At 47.3% G+C, this 19,773-nt stretch overlaps 1 protein-coding gene across 1 annotated transcript; it reads left to right on the forward strand.

Annotated features, from left to right (window-relative positions):
• Positions 1–3,765: 3,765 nt before the first annotated feature.
• LOC132571183 (zinc finger protein 883-like) lies at positions 3,766–18,341 on the forward strand. Its single transcript, XM_060237878.1, has 5 exons — positions 3,766–3,859; positions 7,066–7,232; positions 8,407–8,512; positions 14,311–14,559; positions 16,792–18,341. The coding sequence occupies exons 3-5, from the start codon at positions 8,479–8,481 to the stop codon at positions 18,306–18,308; spliced, it is 1,800 nt and encodes a 599-aa protein (XP_060093861.1). The 5' UTR covers positions 3,766–3,859; positions 7,066–7,232; positions 8,407–8,478; the 3' UTR covers positions 18,309–18,341.
• Positions 18,342–19,773: the final 1,432 nt, after the last annotated feature.

Below are 19,773 nucleotides of genomic sequence, written 5' to 3' on the forward strand. Positions count from 1 at the left end.
TTGCATGAACGCTCCTCCCCGGGCCCTGCCACAACTTTTGTAACTCTTAAGAGTTGCCAATCACCAGGTAAGGGCAGGGGATCCCCTGGTTTGGAGGCCTTCTCCCCCCCCCCCCACTTCAGGGTCATCAGAAGCAGGGTGGGGGGAGAGAGGGAAATGTCTGATGGACACTCAGTTTTTCCCTATAGAGACCAATTCCCATAGGGTATAATAGAGAATTGATCCCCGGGTATCTGGGGCACTGGGGAAGCTGTTTGTTGAGATAGAGGCACCAAGTTTTCAGCACAGAATCTAGTTCCTCTCCTCAAAATATCCCCCTGAGTTTAAAAAAGATTGGACCAGGGGGTCCAATTCTATGAGCTCCAAACAAATTGCCCCTATCCTTCATTATTTCCAGTGGAGGGAAGGCATTTAAAAGGTGTGCGGTCCCTTTAAATGTGATGGCCAGAACTCCCTTTGAAGTTCAGTTATGCTTGTCACACTCTTGCTCTTGGTTCCACCCCCAAAGTCCCCAGATATTTCTTGAACTGGACTTGGCAACCCCAGTTAATCTTTGAAGGTCCTACTGGACTGTTGCTCCATTCTACAACAATTAATCAGGACTTTAGGAAAGGACTAACAAGCCCTTTAAATTCAGAGGGTAGCCATGTCAGTCATAGGGATGCCAGCCTCCAGGTGGGACCTGGGGATCTCCTGGAATTACATCTTGTCTTCAGACTACAGAGATTAGTTCCCCTGGAGAAGAGGGATGCTTTGGAGGGTAGAATCGATGTAGGATTGCCGGCTCTGACACAGGAAATATCTGGGGATTGGGGGTGGAGCCAGGAGAAAGGCTGAACTCTGAAGGGTGTTCAGTTGTGCTCCTTTTAAATGCCTTCCCTCCGTTGAAAATAATGGAAGTTAGGGGCACCTTCTTTGGGAAATCATAGAACTGGACCCCCTGGCCCAATCTTTTTGAAACTTGGGAGGGAGTTTCAGGAGAGGCACCAGATGCTATGCTGAAAATTTGGTGCCTCTGCTTAAGAAAACAACCCCTAGAGTCCCAGACACCTACAGATCGATTCTCAATTATATCATATGGGGCCCTGACTCCATACAGTATAATGGAGTGCCAGTGGACATTTCCCCCCCTCCCCCCAACACACACTACTTTCTGATAACCCTGAAGCTGGGGAAGGGCCTCCAAACCAGGAGATCCCCTGCTCCCGATATGTATTTAGTTTAAAATCTATTGGATTTGTAGTGTGATGCTTACATAGACATATACCTCAACTTCTCTTGTGGGTTGGTCACAGCCCCTCCCTGCTTTTTTTACTGTGGTGCCCTACATGTAAGTTAGCTCTGACCTAGATGGCCCAAGCTAGCCTGATCTCATCAGATCTCAGAAGCCAAGAAGTACCTGTGTAGAAGAAGAAGAAGATTATATTGGATTAATATCCTGCCCTCTACTCTGAATCTCAGTCTCAGCGCGGCTCACAATCTCCTTTCCCTTCCTCCCCCACAACAAATACTCTGTGAGGTGGGTGGGGCTGGAGAGGGCTCCCACAGCAGCTGCCCTTTCAAGGACAACCTCTGCGAGAGCTATGGCTGACCCAAGGCCATGCCAGCAGGTGCGAGTGGAGGAGTGGGGAATCAAACCCGGTTCTCCCAGATAAGAGTCCGCACACTTAACCACTACACCAAGCTGGCTAGTACTTGGATAGGAGAAATACAATGGTCATGACCCAGAGGCAGGCAACGGCAAACCACTTTGGAACGCCTTGAAAACACTACCGGGTTGCCAGAAGTCAGCTGGGACTTGACAGGAAAAGACACTGTTAAGTTAGCCCTGAGCTGGATGGATCAGGCTAGCTTGATCTCAGCAGGTTTCAGAAGCTAAGCAGGGTCTACCCTGGTTAGAACTTGGATGAAAGATCTCCAAGCAAGTCCCTAGACGTAGAATCATAGAGTTGGAAGGGACCTCCAGGGGTGTCGAACTCATTTGTTATGAGGACTGGATCTGACATAAATGAGACATTGTCGGGCCGGGCCATGTGTGTCATAAAATGTAATGCCAGGAAGCAGAGAGATAAACTTTATAAAAGACAAACACAACAATTTTTTAAAAGCTTAAAACATTAGCACTTGTTGATCTTAAAGTTGCTTTCTTGTATCTCTCCTATGTGATTCAGGGAACTGGGCAAAGGAAGCTCTGGCTTTCTTTCCTTCCCCAGGGGACCAGATCAAGGAGGAGCCTCAGCCAATAGAAGGAAGAGAGGCTTGGCTGAGTAGCTCTGCTGTGGAGTTGAGAGAGCCTGACAAAGCAAGCTATTCCTCCCCAAAGGAGGAGCCTCAGCCAATGGAGAAAATAGAGGCTTTCCTCCGTAGCTCCTGTGTGATTGAGCAAGCCTTGCAAAGCAAGCTGTTATGCAGAAGGAAGCAAGAAAGAGGGAGAAGGAAGCAGATGACAGCCAGTTGCTCAGGGGCCTGATAGGAACACCCCCCCCCCAGTGCCCTGATTGATAATCCAACCCTCTGCACAATGCAGGAAATTCACAAATACCTCCACCCTCCCGACCCCACAGTGTCCCCAGTTCCATGCACAGAAAATTGCAAAAAGTACATACAGTCTTGAAACTGCTTTTCTTGAGTGAAAGCCTCACCAACCAGACAGCAAAGCCTATGGGTGACAGAATGGACAGCATCGCTTCAAAGTTGAGGCAAGGAATTCCAGCTATTAGCGAATCACCCCGAAAGCAGAGAGCTAGCTTATCAAGGGAGAGAAGTTCCCCAGGCACCCCTCCCCTCCCCTTGGGTGATGAGGCTGTTTTTCTTTTTTTTTCAGGGGCTTTCTTCAGCACAGTGGAAACACACCAAAACATGATCTTCCACCTGCGGCAGGTTTATCCTGCCGTCTTAGTGACCCTTCCATGTGAACCAGGATTGAGTCCCTGTCACCCATGAATGCCTGTGGAGCAAATTAAAGACACTGGGTCATTTAGCAGGGTTGCCAACCGATACTCCCTCTAAGCTGTGGAGTCTTGTGAGCAAAAATTCTACTTTGTGAGCTACTGGCAAGAAAGCTGTGAGCTATTGCATATATTAACTCACTCTGGGGCCATTTTTCCTGAGCGAAGACAAAAAGGGTATGAGCTGGAGCCTAAAAATCTGTGAGCTAGCTCACGCTAACTCAGCTTAGAGGGAACACTGTTGCCAACTCCAGCCTGGGATATTCCTGGGGATTTGGGGGATTATGTCCGTGGTGGAGGGGAGAATCTAGAGAGGGATTTCCCCTAACACTGATGGTAAATCATAGAGCTTCCTCTCTAAAGCTACCACTTTCTCCCCGGGGGAAACTGATCTCTGTAGTCTGGAGATCAATGCCTGGAGAAGTCCAGTCTCTATTTGGAGGCGGACAGCCCCTGTTGACAGAGCATCTCTGGGCATGCCAAGAGTCCCACGTTCAATCACTGGCATCTCTAATGAAGAAAGCATCAGGTCATCCCGGATCTGAAAAGACTTCCCCGATCTGAGGCTGGAGGGAGCTGTTGCCGGTTACAGCAGACAATACTAACCTGGATAAGCCTCTGATCCCCCACTGGGCAGCCTCCAATAGCCACCAAACCCGAGGAAGAAGCGGCAGAGGTCGATCCGGAGCTTAATGAGAAAACTCTCTTGAAGCCAACAAGCCACCAGCTGGGCGCCTAAGAGTTAAGGTGACCAAGTGCTGGCTCCTAGAGAGACAAAGGAATGGGAGAAAGGGGGACTGGAAATGGTGTCGCCCCTGCCTCTTCCTGTTTGGGGTTGCCCCCACCTCTTTTCCGGGGGGTGGGGAGAGAAAAGCTGGATTTTTTGCATGCCTATTGGAAGAGGCAGAGAGGTGAGTTTGACAATGAGCCTTTGCACAAAAGTGGGGGAATGGATACCAAGAGGAAGGAAAGATACAGCAGGGGAAAGATGGCTGTGGAGAAATTAGATGGTAATTTATTAACAGGATTGTCAATCCCCAGGTGGGGGCAGGGGATCCCTCGGTTTGGAGGCCCTCCCACCGCTTAAGGGTCATCAGAAAGCGGGGGGGGGGGGGGGAGAAAATGTCTGCTGGGCACTCCATTATTCCCTATGGAGACAGATTCCCATAGCGTGTAATGGAGAATTGATCAGCAGGTATCTGGGGCTCTGGAGGGGCTGTTGTTTGAAGTAGAGGCACCAAATTCTCAGCATAGCATTCAGTGCCACTCCCCAAAATACCCTCCAAGTTTCAAAAAGATTGGACCAGGGGGTCCAATTCTATAAGCCCCAAAAGAAGGACCCCTATCTCTCATTATTTTCAAAGGAGCGAAGGCGTTTAAAAGGTGTGTGGTCCCTTCAAATGTGATGGCCAGAACTCCCTTTGGAGTTCAATTATGCTTGTCACAACTTGCTCCTGGCTCCACCCGCAAAGTCCCCAGATAGTTCTTGAACTGGACTTGGCAACCCTATAACTTAAGAGTCTTTGCAGATAGAGCCCAAATTCTCTTGTATGAAATAGCAGCATAGCAGGTGAGTCTAAGGTAGCCAGCTTCTGAACCAGCTGTTGTTGCTGTGCATTGATTTATTTAGTACATTTTTATGCTGCCAAGGAGCTCAAGGTGGGCCTACTTGGACTGTGTACCTGAGTTTTATCCTCACAGCAACCGCCCTGTGAGGTAGGTCAGGCTGAGAGGCAGAGTGGCTGACCCCAGTGTGGGAACAAGTGGGCATTGGAAGGGGGTTTCCCAGAGTCCAGGAACACCTTAAAAGACCAACAGCATTTGTGGCAGGGAGGAGCTTTTTTGAGTCACCGCTCACTTCTCCAGGTACCTGAAGGGTAAAATTAACAACAAAAACTCAGGGTTAAATCTGTAGCTTTGCGCACCATGCAAAAAAAGAACAAACGTCTCATTTCCAATACTCCCTCTACGCTGTGGAGTCTTGTGAGCAAAAATTCTACTTTGTGAGCTACTGGCATGAAAGTTGTGAGTGAGCAATTTGGCTACTATTATTATTATTGTGCTCTGGGGCCATCCTTGCTGAGCTAAGACAAAAATGTGTGAGCTGGAGGCTGAAAAACTGTGAGCTAGTTCTCAATAACTCAGCTTAGTGGGAACATTGCTCATTTGTGTAGATCAAGCAGGCAGAGAGTTTGCACGGAGCTGGTTTCAAATATGGTCACTTTAGGTTTAGTAGGCTGAGACCCACTGTGGTTTATAGGTTAGACTGAGGATCACAATAAGATCGGGGAGACCCAGGTTTGAATCCCTGCTCTGATGTAGCAGCTCACTGGGTGGCCTTGGGCCAGCCACACATTCTCAGCCTAATCTACCTTACAGGGTTGTTGTGAAGATTAAATGGAAGAGAAGAGAACTTGGGCTCTTACTGGGAAGAAAGGCAGAACATCAATGAAGTAAACCAATCAGTAAGATGTCATTTCAAATGAGCTGGCTAGGAAATAAGAGGATATGGGTGGAAGCCAGAAGGTCCCAGGTTCTATCCCAGGTATTGTCTGTCAGGGGGCAGATGTTAGAAAAGGGCTTTACCTGCCTGAGACCCTGGACAGCCAATACCAGTGCTGAGTTAGATAGATCTGACCCTGGTTGCTTATACAATCATTGTTTGCTCTGTCTTGGCTGCTGATGGGAAACTGATTCTCTTCCCATCTCCCCCTAACGCTGTGATGTTTTCTTGGCCCTCCTGGCTTTCCTTCCATCCTTCCTGCAATCCTTCCAAAACCTGCTTTGCTGTAATATTTAGCGAAAGATTACAGTAAAACAGGGATGGCACTAATGTGGATGCAAAAATTTGGTTTTTTCCCCAGTCCTGCCTGTATTGGTGCTGTTTTCCCTCCACCACTCTTTGGTGGTGGCAGTTTCTCCTCCCCGCCTGAGAGCGTCTCTTTTTAAATTGGCAACGGAAAAAAAGACAATGAGAAGAGTTGGTTTTATATCCTACCCTTCACTACCCAAAGGAGCCTTGGAGCAGCTTACAATCTCCTTCCCTTCCTCTCCCCACAACAGACACCATGTGAGGTGGTTGGGGCTGAGAGAGCTCTGCGAGAACTGGGACTGACCCAAGGTCACCCAGCTGGCTGCATGTGGAGGAGTGGGGTATCAAACCCAGTTCTCCAGATTAACTGCTCTTAACCACTACACCGCAGCTGGCTCTTGAAGTTGTCTACTAGCTCCTCTGCCTTCCCAGTATTCATTACAAGCAAAAAAGAAGTGAAGACAGTTCTTTTCCTTGTGGAGATACATATTTCTCCTTATATCTCCACAACAAAAAGGGCTAGGGATGCCTTTTAACAAAATAAAAGTTGGGAATTCAGAGGAAGTAGTAGGGAGATGATTGTGATGTTCTAATAATGTCAGTTGCCAATTTTAAAAAGCCTAGGGTGCTAGGGGCTGGTTACCATGGGGACTGGGACAGGGAAAATGTGGGGAAACCTGTCATGTGGAAGCCCCATGGTGGCAACGCAAAACTGTACAAGCCTGTCCCACGTGGAAAGCACCTGTGTATAAGGCAGTTTACATGCTTATGTCATGCCAGAGTTACTTAATGGAGAGCTGTGGTGGTGAGCCAGGCTTGGAATTGGTTCAAATGTTCAGTGCAGACATGCCCCCTACAGGAGACATACTACTTCCCTAATCACTCTTTAATACTGCAGATCTCTCTAGAACACCAAAATATAGGATATTTGTGGCCTGCCCTTTCTCTAACAGCTGGGTTTCTTCTTAGGAATGTAACATTTCTGAAAATTTTGAAGTCATGGTGGTGGGGGGGAGAAATCCTGGTTATTTGGGGAGAACCCAGAAACTTGAAGGGAAATAAAAAATGTGTGTGAGGCTTTCTTATGAAGCCTAACCATATTTTAATGCTTTAACTACATAACATGGATCATTTCCACCCAAGTAGATAAAATCTGGCATATTTACGAAATTCCAAAGTATGAACGTCTTCATTTTCTACAAGGTAATACCAGAATAATAGTTGGTTTTTATAACCCGCTTTTTGTTACCTGAAGGATTCTCAGAGCAGCTTACAATCGCCTTTCCCTTTCTCTCCTCACAACAGACACCCTGTGAAGTAGGTGGGGCTGAGGGAGCTCTGAGAGAGCTGGCCCAAGGTCACCCAGATGGCTGCACGTGGAGGAGGAGTGGCAAATCGAGGCCTGTTCTCCCAGATTAGAGTCCGCTGCTCTTAACCACTACACCAAGCTGGCTTTACAGACACCCACACAGGTATTTGCATTTAACTACCAATCACCTAATAGTAAAAAGAGAAACGGCAGTAAAATGGCATACCATATGCTACTGAAGTTTGCATATCGTAGTTCTTATTTATTATTTGCTAAATTCCCAGTTAGCATCCAAAGTGGGTTACATTGTTCTCCTCTCCAGTTCTCTCCAGTCCCTACCTAGATATGGAGGAGTGGGTGTAATAGCTGTCCCCTCATTAGTTCTTCCTAAGAACAAAACGGTACCATCTCCCTCACGCACTTCTGCTTATTTGCGCCCTCACAGATGAGGGGCTCCACGTTCCTACCCCTGCTTCAAGTGTATGTGGGTCAGATCTCTGCTCCTTTAGTAAAAGGTAAAGGTAGTCCCCTGTGCAAGCACCAGTCATTTTCGACTCTGGGCTGACGTTGCTTTCACACAACGTTTTTATGGCAGACTTTTGACAGTGTGGTTTGCCATTGCCTTCCCCAGTCATCTACACTTTCCCCCCAGCAAGCTGGGGACTCATTTTACCGAGCTCTGAAGGATAGAAGGCTGAGTCAACCTATAGCCAGCTACCTGACCCAGCTTCCACTGGGATCAAACTCAGGTCGTGAGCAAAGGGCTCCGACTGCAGTACTGCAGCTTTACCACTCTGTGCCGTGGGGCTCCTTTACTAAGATGGAATTTAACTTTGGAACTCCCTCCCCGGGGAGTTTTGTCCTTCTATCCTTGTCTCCCGCCAGCAGGTGAAGACTTTTTTGTTTTGTTTGGCATTCCCTCACTAACTCTTATTAGCCTTCCCCTATGCATGTGAGGGGGTTTTGTTGTTGTTATGTGTTGTGTTATGGAACAAAGTTCTAATCCAGTGGCACCCTTGAGACAGACAAAGTTCACTTCTGGGTAAGGACTTTTGTGTGCATACACAAACGCTTATCCTCGTAATTAAATTTTTGCTGGTATTAAAGGTGCCACTGGATTCCAACTTTGTTCTGTCACTTCAGACCAACATGGCTACCCACCGGAATCTATATGTTTATGAGTTTATGTTTTATTCTTTTAAGTACTTTGAATATATTTGTTTCAGTTTTTTAAATGTTCAATGGAATGCTTTTATGTTCGCTCCCTGGGGGACCTTGAAGAGAGCACAGAAATGTTTGGAGTAAAATAAATAATTAGTATCCATTACCATTCACAGGACATAAGATTTTTCCCCCTCCCTTGTTCAGAGAGTGGACACTCCTGTAAAAAGTGGCTGTAAAAAGAAGACATGCAGGAGAATGCAAGGGATGTGGCGTCTCTGGGTAAGGATCGATTTCCCCCTCTGGTGTGAATGAATAAAGTACAATGCTTCATCCTGCCAAATTAATGGCACACATACTCAGCATTTAGATAGTACACACACATATATATACTTAGTTGACTGTTTAGATGAGCTAGATTGAAGTCCACGGACACCGGGCAGCCCAATCCAGACATATGTGGTGGCCAGCCACTCAGGCGTGGGCGGATCTACGGCGCTGCTCATTGACTTCCAAAGGGGAGATGTCACGCCTTGCTGGGAGAGGGAAGAGGGGCCCAACAAGCGAGAGAGAACCCGTCGCCATGGTCATTCCACCCAAGCGCATGCCATTGGCCCGCTGCTGAGGTGGGGGAGGGGGAGGCACAGGCTCGCGCAGGACCATGGGATTGGCCAGCCCATTGCACGTGACTGGGCAAGGGGGCAGAAAGCCCGTGCCTGAGAGGCCGTCAATCCCCCCACTCCCTCCCGCTGTCAGAGACTCTGCCAATGGTAGGCTGGCGGGCAGAGGCATGCGCGGACAAGCAGAAAGTGCCAAGTGCAGGAGTTCCCTGTCCTAGACAGCAGCTGGAATGTGTCTGAGAGCGGCCAGACCAAGTCCGAAAGACACCCCTTGGAGCCCCCTCCCCTGGTGTTGCCGCCCCCTGCTATGTGCAAGGAACACCTCCCCTGGGGGCCGCAGAATTCAGAGTGTGAACCGCCGGGCATGCATCCACTTCGGCGCCCTCCACAAGTGCCCAGCACACAACAGCCCTGTGCGGTGGGGTAGGCTGTCAGCCCGGGCAGGCTGAGGTGCAGCACCCCCCCTCCCCTGTCCAGCCATGTGGGGGGCAGCGTGGCCGCTCATAGCCCATTCCCTCCCCAAGAACCAAGTCTGCCCACCCTCCCAGGCATTCCCTCGGAGAGGCCACTGACGGGGGGAGGGGGGGTTGCCCAGGGAATGTGCAGCAGATGCCAATCAGGAGAGACAACAGAGGGCACAGCTCAGACTTTATTTTTCCGGAACAGAGTGCAACAGTCTCCCTAGCGCACGCTGGGCAGTCTCACCATGGGCGGAGCTCCATTCCGAGCGGCAGGCAGAAGTAGCTGAGGGAGTGGGGTGTGTGTGTGTGTGTGTGGAGCGACACACACGGAAGCTTCTGTGTTGGAGTCCCAAATGCAAAACGGAGATAGAGATCAAGAGCACCTGCAGGGGGGGCGGCTGGAAGAGCAGGCTGCATTTCAGCCAGGCGCTCTCTTAAAGGGACAGTCTCTGACCCACCTCCCTGCAACGGGGCAGCTGCCACACACACATACACACCCCGTGCCCTGCTAGGGGTTGGGAACGCAGCAGAGGGCAAACCAAGGGAAGGGAGCAGGAGGCAGCACAGGGGAGCGGGGTCAGCAAATGCCCCCTGCCGGAGCGCCATCTTAGAAGAGGCATTCTCCCATTCTATCTGTGAGAGAAGCGGGGATGCTGCTTCCAAGAAGCTGCTGCTGTGAAACATCATCATCTCAACAAAAGATTTCCTCCCACTTCAAAATTGTTTTCTTACATGTGAATTTATGTGTTGTGAAGTAGCAGTGAAGACTGTCAGATTAGTAGCTGGGAGACCCAGGTTCAAATCTCCACTTGTGCCTGGAAGCTTGCTGGGTGACATTGAGCTAGTCACACTCTCAGCCTACCCTACCTCACAGGGTGGTTGTGAGGATAGAATGGAGGTGAGGAGGAGGATGTAGGCCATGCTGGGCCCTCACTAGGGAGAAAGGCGGGGTATAGAAGAACTAAATAAATAACATCCAGAGTTAAGCATTGGATAACTCTTGCTGTTACCCAAAACCTGTATGGGACCACAACACTCAGAGCATCCGCACTGTATGTTGGGCCAAACATGTGGCACCAGGATACTTAACTAAATTGGGACCAGACTGACTGGTGTATACCACGGTCCAACTTGGAATAACACAGAGAAGAAAAGCAACTAACTGAAGGAAGCAGATCGAGATGCATAGCTGTGTTAGTTTGTCTATAACAAAGTCCAAGAGCACCTTAAAGACCTTTGTCTGTAGCAGTAGAAAAGACAGGGTTGCCAAACCCCAGGTGGAGAAAGGGAATCTCCCGGTTTGGAGGCCCTCCCCCCACCCTGCTTCAGGGTCAGCAGAAAGTGGTGGCAGGGGGAGGGAAACGTCTGCTGGGCACTCCATCATTCCCTATGATGATCGATTTCCATAGGGTATAATGGAAAATTGATCCATAGGTATCTGGGGCACTGAGGAGGCTGTGTTTTGAGTTAGAGGCACCAAATTTTCAGCATAGCATCCAGTGCCTCTCCCCAAACCACCTTTCAAGTTTCAAAAAGATTGGACTAGGGGGTCCAATTCTATGAGCCCCAAAAGAAGGTGCCCCTATCCTTCATTATTTCCAATGGAGGGAAAGCATTTAAAAGGAGCGTGGTCCTTTTAAATGTGATGGCCAGAACTTCCTTTGCTGTTCAATTATGCTTGCCACACCCTTGCTCCTGGCTCCACCCCCAAAGTCTCCTGGATCCATCCCCAAAGTCTGGCTCCACCCCCAAAGCTCCCAGATATTTCTTGAATTGGATTTGGCAACCCTAGGTAGGTAGCCGGGTTGGTCTGAAGCAGCAGAACAAAGTTGGAGTCCAGTGGCACCTTTGAAACCCATGAAGTATCATTCTGGGGATAAGCTTTTGTGTGCATGCACACTTCTTCAGTGTGCACACACTGGAAAGCTTCTACCCAGAATTAAACTTTGTTAGTCTCAAAGGTGCTGCTGGACTCCAGCTTTGTTCTGCTGTTTCAGGCCAACACCATGACTCACCTGGAGGTTGGTAACCTTGGGTTGGGAGTTTGTTCTTTCAAGCAACCAGCTGGAGTTTATTTCAGTTACTAATGATTCCATTCCCAAAGTCTCCTGGCTGCACCCCCAATGTCTCCTGGCTGCACCCGCAATGTCTCCTGGCTGCACCCCCAAAGTCTCCTGGCTCCACCCCCAAAGTCCCCAGATATTTCTTGAATTGGACTTGGCAACCCTAACAAAAAGAGCAAGACTCCAAGAGCACCTTAAAGACTAACTGGATTTGTGGCAGGGGATGTGATTCACTGCTCACTTCTTCTAGCTGTATTTGAAGAAGAGAGTAGTGAGTGAGGAAAAACAAAGAGTTTTTACTTCCCTAACCGGAATATAGGTCTAAGAAGTTACTGGCAGAAGCAGCAAGCAGTGGAATCACACCAAAAAAACCCTCCGTAAGCCTATAAGTTTCCATCTGCTGGAGAGAGGTTGGAGGAGAAAATAAAATAGTGGGGAAATGGAAAGTGCCAAAGAAAGTTCTACTGCACCTGATCCTGGAGAAAGGGATGCCTGATCCAGATGGAATGGAGATTATCAGCCAAAGTTCAGTAGTGGCAAAGATTCCAGAGGGGAAAGGAGGTCCAAAGCAGGGAGGTTCAAGGATTTTTGGGAAAGGGTAAGGGACTGGGCCATCGGTAGGCTTGGGGTCATCCAGAAACCAGCTGCAAAAGTTTAGGGGCTTTTATGCCCCTTTAATTGAACTGTAAGGGGGGCAGTGTCTCTGCTGAGATTGGATTCAGGCTAGGCACTTTGAATCTAATTGGAAGCTTTGAATTTTAGGGGAGTGGAAGTTAGAAGGAACTCCAGATATGGGCATTAGTTAACCATGATGTGTAGGAGGAAGGTATGAGGAAAGTCAACCTGGGGTGATTAGGTTACTGGCCCAGCTTAGCAAAGGACTGGGCAGAGCACTGATGGTTCTCCCCACCTTGATTGAGTTATGCAGGGGAGGCGGGGTGGGGAGAGAAAGTATGGCCAATTTGGGAGACCTGCTTATTACCCTGCATCTTTTCTTATGAGTATGGGGCAGTTCTAGTGTCTGAATAGGTCCTTGATTAGCTCTAGAGCCCGAATCAGTGTTCCCTCTAAGCTGAGTTAGTGTGAGCTAGCTCACAGATTTTTAGCCTCCAGCTCACACATTTTTCTCCCAGCTCAGGAAAAAATGGCCCCAGAACACAATAATTTATGCAGTAGCTCACAACTTTAATACTAGTAGCTCACAAAATAGAACTTTTGCTCACAAGACTCTGCAGCTTAGAGGGAACATTGGCCCGAATGGGTCTTTTCTTTGAGCTTCCAAAGCAGGAGGGCTAGTTCCAGCCGGAAATGCCTTGGGGCACCCTCTGCCAAGATATACAAACCTTGATTTGGTATTAATAATAGAACATAAGAGCCCTGCTGATCAGGCATGGGGTTCATCTATTCCAGCCTCCTGTCTCACACTGGCCAACCGGTTCCTCTGGAAGGCCAACAATAGGGCAGAGAGGCCCAATGTCGCCTCTGGGACCTGGGAGTAGAAGCTGAGACCTTCCCTTGATGCTGCTTCTTGGCACTGGTTTTCTGCCTCTGAATGGGGAAGTTCCCTTTAGTCACCATGACTAGTAGTAGCCATTGATGAAACTCCCCTCCATAAAGATATTTTACCCAGGCCTCTGGCAGTTTATTCCAGAGAGGCTTCTAGAAAGGGCTAATAATAGGGTTTCCTGTGGGGAGCCAGTTCGTTGGATATCGGCTCAGTCTCTAGGCTAAGATTTCTTCAGTTGGGCGACAGCCCTAATTCGCAGTTAATGTATCAGTAAACTTTTCAACAACCAGTCAGTGGGGTTATTCTTATAACATAGATCAAGAGTCTGGAGCTGAGAGGGGAGAGATTTGCCTGAGGTAATCTTGTGTGTTCCTGGCAGAGACTAAATTCAAACCAAGCACTTTTGGTTCACAGCTGCATCCTTAACTACAATGCTGCACTGCCTTAGTTAGCATTCAGTGTGTGTCCTGCCTTTCCCTTTTGACAGTCTCTGGGTAGCACCCATGGGTTTATTCCATTTTTCCCCCTTACAATATGGGAGTAGGTTACAAGATGGTGTCTGGCCAGTAGGGTTGGCAATCCTCAGGTGGGGCAGGGGATCCTCTTGTCCGGAGGCCCTCCCTCTGCTTAAGGGTCATCAGAAAGCATGTTGTGGGGGAGGAAGAGGTCTGCTGGGCACTCCATTATTCCCTATGGAGACCGATTCTCATAGGGTATAATGGAGAATTGATCCGTGAGTATCTGGGGCTGTGGGAGCCCCCTGTTTTTTGAGGTAGACGCACCATATTTGTAGCACAGCATTCGATGCCTTTCCTAAAAACACCCTCCACGTTTCAAAAGTATTGGACCAGGGGGTCCAATTCTATGAGTCCCAAAAGAAGGTGTCCCTATACATTATTTCTAATAGAGGGAAAGCATTTAAAAGGCATGTGGTTCCTTTAAATGTGATGGCCAGCACTCCCTTTGGGGTTCAGCTATGCTTGTCACAACCTTGCTCCTGGCTCCACCCCCAAAGTCCCCAGATATTTCTTGAACTGGACTTGGCAACCCTACTGGCCAGACGTCCATCTAGTGGGTTTTCATGGCTGAACAAGAGCTAGATGCAAGTCCAGGAGCACCTTAGAGACTAACAAGTTTTTAGCTTTTGTGAGTCAAAGCTACTTTTGAACCTTTGAATGCAGCTTTGACTCTTGAAAGGTCACACCCGAAAACTCTTGTGGGACTCCAGGGTGCTCTTCAAATCTAGCTCTTCTACTTCAGACCTATGTGGCTGCCCTCCAAAAATATCTTCATGGCTAAACAAAGATTTGAAAATGAGTCTTTCCATTCCAAGTCCAGTGTTGATGAATGACAACACAAGGGGCCATGAAAAAATAATTGCAGTCTTTGTAGTTACACTGTGTTCTCTCGGCATTTTGCTTGGCGACAGCATTGCCAATAAAATCGAAGGGGAGCTCTCCGAAGAGGTGTGCCCTGAGTCGGATGAAAGAACGTGTGTCTTCTTCAGAAAAAGTCAAGGATGAACTTTCCTCAAAACCCAAGGCCTGTAAAACTAGGCCAAGACCTGGTGTGAGTCAAGAGGGTTGTCCACAGAGGACCTCTCCAGAGTTTGCAGAGGATTTTTTTGGCTGTGCTACAGTTAAATGTGAGGAGGAGCTTGGGTCCTCTGAAGACCAAGGTGAGAGAAGTTCCATGCATGGCAAGTAAGGGCAAGAAAGAAATGGGGAAGAAAGGGAAAGAAAGAAAGAAAGAAAGAAAGAAAGAAAGAAAGAAAGAAAGAAAGAAAGAAAGAAAGAAAGAAAGAAAGAAAGAAAGAAAGAAAGAAAGAAAGAAAGAAAGAAAGAAAGAAAGAAAGAAAGAAAGAGGAATTAAGGGAAACAAAGAAATGGAGGGAAGAACTTGAAAGAAAGGGAAAGAAAGAAATGAGGGGAGAACTTACCTGAACTGTGACAGTGACTTTTCCAGGCCCTGCAACAATCCTGGCCAACCAGTCATGCCTCAGGGAGGCTGCTGCACAGTGTGGCTGGGCCCCGCAGTCCCTGCCAGCCAACCGGGTCTCAGGGAGACCCCCACGTGACTCAGCTTGGCCCAGCAATCCCCGAGGGCCAGACCAAGTGATCTCGAGGGCCATAAACAGACCTCAGGATGGACATTCACCACCCCTGGCTTACATCATTGTTTCATCTTTATCTTTAAATAGATAAAAGAATGCAGTCGATATATTGCTTCGTACAGGGAGAGTTGGTCCTTTAGATGTGTGTTTCCCAAGCTGTGAATGGCTTTAAAAATAATAAGCACTGAAGAGAAAGAGGTCACCGATGAATCATTTTAAGAACACGTGTTCTATATTCAGATTGATTCAGATTCGAGCATTTTGTACTAATTAAATTCCAAGGGCAGCCCCACATAGAGTTCACTGCAGTAGCTCCTCCTAGAGGTTGTATTAATATGGATCAGTATAACTAGACCCTGGAGAGCCACTGCCAGCCCAAGTGGACTCTGCTTGCCTCGATGGGACAAATGGCCTAACTCCTACAAACTCATTCTGGAATTTCCTTTCTTTTAAGGGAGGGTGGGTGGATGGATGGATGGATAGATAGATATATTTTTTTAAAGATAATAAAAAGAAAATACAGAAAAGAAAAAAATGATTATTGCTATTATTTATATCAAAAGGTGATTATATATAACAGAATATAAGTAGGAAGTATTTCTCCCTAATGCTCCCTTCATTAAATTAAAAGGTTTTTTTGACACTGTCTATAAAATACAATAAAACTTACTTCCGTTGTGATAATAAGTCACTGCCCACTCTCTATATATGTTGGACTGCTAATTCCATCCCATTCTATTGTCTGATGAAGTGTGCTTTTAGCACACAAAAGCTTACATCCTGAATAAAACTTTATTGGTCTTAAAGGTGCTACTGGACTCCAACTGTGTTACATTTATATTCAACATTTTATAATTCAGATTTCATAACTAATTATTTTTCAGCTGAATTATTAATTCAACTAGGGGTTTTTTTGGTAGCAAAAACCCAGCAGGAATTCATTTGTATATTAGGCCATGCCCCATGATGTCACCATTGTTTCACACAGTGCTTCTTTGTAGAAAAAGCCCAGCAGGAACTCATTTGCGTATTAGGCCACACCTCGTGACACCAAGTCAACCAGAACTGCATTCTTGTGTGTTCCTGCTCAACAAAAGCCCTAATTATTCAACCATTGCTGCATACTCAGCACTGTATGTTTTCACCATTTCTGCATACTCACTATTACTTTTGGCAGATAATAATAATATAATAATAATAATTTTTTATTTCTATCCCGCCCTCCCCGCCGGAGCGGGCTCAGGGCGGCTCACAACATAATGATACATTACATCGGTTTTACATAATAAAAACATAAAAACATAATTAAAACAGTTATAAATTATTAAAAGTAACATAACAGATAGATAATATAACAAAAATACAGAAGGAAAGTCTATTATATATAATATAATTTTAAAAATTTCTCCCTAAAACCACTTCCATACACATATTCAATGTATTACATTTAGAATTAATTCTCATTCTGCTTCTTCATCGCAATAATTTTGTATACAGTATTTGAAGGGAGGAACACAATTTTTTATACCCCAGTTTTCTCTACCCAAAGGAGTCTTGAAGCGGCTTACAGTCGCCTTCCCTTCCTCTCCCCACAACAGACACCCTGTGTGAAGTAGGTGGGGCTGAGGGAGCTCTGAAAGTACTGGGACTGGCACAAGGTCACCCAGCTGGCTTCATGTGAAGGAGCAGAGAATCAAACCCGGTTCTCCAGATTAGAGTCTGTCGCTCTTAACCGCTATACCATGCTGGCTTTGCATTCTAAATTTGTCTGTTCTGGAATTTTCTTATCTCTGTTAGGTGAGGGAGGTGAGCTTGACAGCAGAAATGACGATTGCCATTGGGAAGCCTCCAAGCAAGGGAAGCTACATATGTCAGATGGAACAGCCAGAAGGAATGTTTCCAAAAGTCCTGAAGCTGCTAGAAGTCCACAAGGGCCATGGGGGAAAGAGGAAGACAACTTGAAGAAGAGAGACAGTGACTTTACTCCTTGCCAAGGAAGTAGAATTGCAGGCCAGGAAGGAACCTATGAAAGTGAGAGACAGGAGGTGTTAACGCAGTGGAAGGACAGCTCAGACCGTACTGCGAATGATGGAGCCCAAACAGAGGAGAAAATATACCAGTGCTTATATTGCGGGAAGTCTTTCAACGCTCACTTTAAACTCATTAGACATCACCGAATCCACACGGGAGAGAAACCGTACAAGTGTCTGGATTGTGGTAAGAGCTTCGACCAGAAGGGAAACCTTATTGCTCATGCAAGAATCCACACAGGAGAGAAACCATATGGGTGCTCTGACTGTGGGAAAAGCTTCAGCCATAAAGGAAGCCTTGTTTTGCATGTGAGAATCCACACTGGAGAGAAACCCTACAAGTGTCCTGATTGTGGAAAACACTTCAGCCGGTTAGGGTCCCTTAAAGAACACGAGAAAACCCACACAGGAGAGAGGCCATATACATGTTTAGACTGTGGGAGGAGCTTCCGGAAAATTTCTGAGCTTACGACACATCACAGATTCCACACGGGAGAGAAACCGTATAAATGTTCAGGCTGTGAAAAATCCTTTAGTACAAGCTCTAACCTCATTGCTCATCAGAGAACCCACACAGGAGAGAGACCATATAAGTGTTCTGAGTGTGGGAAGAGATTCAGCCAGGCTGGGAACCTAAAGGAACACGAAAGAACTCACACTGGCGAGAAGCCCTATAAATGCCCAGAATGTGGGAAAAGCTTCAGACAAATCTCTTACTTCATTAAACATCATCAAACACATCTAGCTGATGAGAGCGTGCTCATGGAAGAAAAACCATACAAGTGTGTCGATTGTGGGAAAGGTTTTGGTGAGAAAGCGAGCCTCATCAGACACCAGAGAATCCACACGGGAGAGAAACCCTTCCAGTGTTCAGACTGTGGGAAAAGCTTCTGTTTGAAGTCCAACCTTGTTGTACATGTGAGAATCCATACAGGGGAGAAACCATACAAATGCTCAGAGTGTGGGAAAAGCTTCAACCAGACATCAAGCCTTCATAACCACGAGAGGACCCACAAAGGGGAGGAGCCTTATAAATGCTTAGCGTGTGGGAAAAGCTTCAACCGGCCATCTCAGCTTAAAGCCCATGAGAGAATCCATACCGGAGAGAAGCCATACACGTGCTTGGAGTGTGGGAGGGGCTTCATTTACAACCATCACCTTGTCAGACATCGGAGAAACCATACTGGAGAGAAGCCATATCAGTGCTCCGAGTGTGGGAAAGGATTCGGTCTGAAATCGACTCTTATTAAGCACCAAGACAGTCACACGAGAGAGAAACCGTAGCAGAGTTTCAGCTAGGTGTAGTAAAACATGTGAGAATCTCACTGGCAGTCTTTAAGCAGCGGCTGGACAAACACTTGTCAGGGATGCTGTAGGGCTGATCCTACATGGAGCAGAGGGTTGGACTAGATGCCTTGTACGGCCCTCTGTGATTCTGTTCTGTGAATCTCTGCCAAGTGTCAGGTCTTGAACTCACAGCAAGTCCTGACTGTGGGTCATGAGACATCAAGAGAGGGACTCAGTCTGTGTTGCCACCATTCCATTCTGTCGAGAGGTGAAAATGTGGGGGAAGATCAGTCAGACCAACACAAACATCTCTTGAGCCCAGTAGGCTAGAGCAGGGGTGTCGAACTCATTCGTTATGAGGGCCAAATCTGACATAAATGAGACCTTGTTGGGCCGGGTCATATATGTACCTATTTAAGACCAGGTTTTAAAAAACCTTTAAAACATTAGCATTCGTTGGTCTTAAAGGTGTTTTCTTTGTATCCCTCCCATAGGATCCAGGGAACTGGGCAAAGGAAGCTCTGGCTCTTTCTTTCCCCAGGGGACCAGGAGGGGGAGGAGTCTCAGCCAATAGAAGGAAGAGAGGCTTGGCTCAGTAACTCTGCTGTGCAATTGAGAGAGCCTGGCAAAGCAAGCTCTCCCTCCTCCCCTTCCTCACCAAGAGAGGAGCCTCAGCCAATGGAGAAAATAGAGGTTTTGCTCTGTAACTCCTGTGTGTTAGAGCAAGTCTTGTAAAGCAAGCTGTTATGCAGAAGGAAGCAAGAGAGAGGGAGAAGGAAGCAGCTGACAGCCAGTTATTTGGGGTCTGATAGGAGCCTTCAGGGGGGCCTGATTTGGCCCCTGGGATGCTTGTTTGGCACCCCTGAGGTAGAGTTTTGTTCTCCACAGTGTTGTTATTTGAGGGCTGCAGAACCTTGTGGGAGTAAAGATCAATGAGCAGGATTAATGGGACACATGAAGCTGTGGTACCCAAGAGTCTAACCATCTGCCTTCATAACTGTTGTGCCTGCCTATGAGCTCCTCTCCAGCATCTCTGGTCGAGAAAGACCTTCCCAACATCCAAGATACCTTTTTTTAACAGGAGCTAACCAACAGGAGCCGCATGGCGCAGAATGGTAAAGCTGCAGTACTGCAGTCCTAAACTCTGCTCATGACCTGAATTCAATCCCGGTGGAAGCTGGGTTCAGGTAGCCGGTTCAAGGTTGACTCAGCCTTCCATCCTTCTGAGGTTGGTAAAATGAGTCCCCAGCTTGCTGGGGGGAAAGTGCAGATGACTGGCGAAGGCAAGAGCAAACCACCCTGTAACAAAAAGTCTGCCAAGAAAACATCATGATATGACCTCACCCCATGGGTCAGTAATGACTCGGTGCTTGCACAGGGGACTACCTTTACCTTTACTTTAACTGACCTGTATAGCCCAGTCTTGACCTGGATGGCCCAGGCTAGCCCAACCTCATCAGAT

Source organism: Heteronotia binoei, chromosome 5, assembly GCF_032191835.1.
Source record: "Heteronotia binoei isolate CCM8104 ecotype False Entrance Well chromosome 5, APGP_CSIRO_Hbin_v1, whole genome shotgun sequence".
Lineage (NCBI taxonomy): Eukaryota > Metazoa > Chordata > Lepidosauria > Squamata > Gekkonidae > Heteronotia > Heteronotia binoei.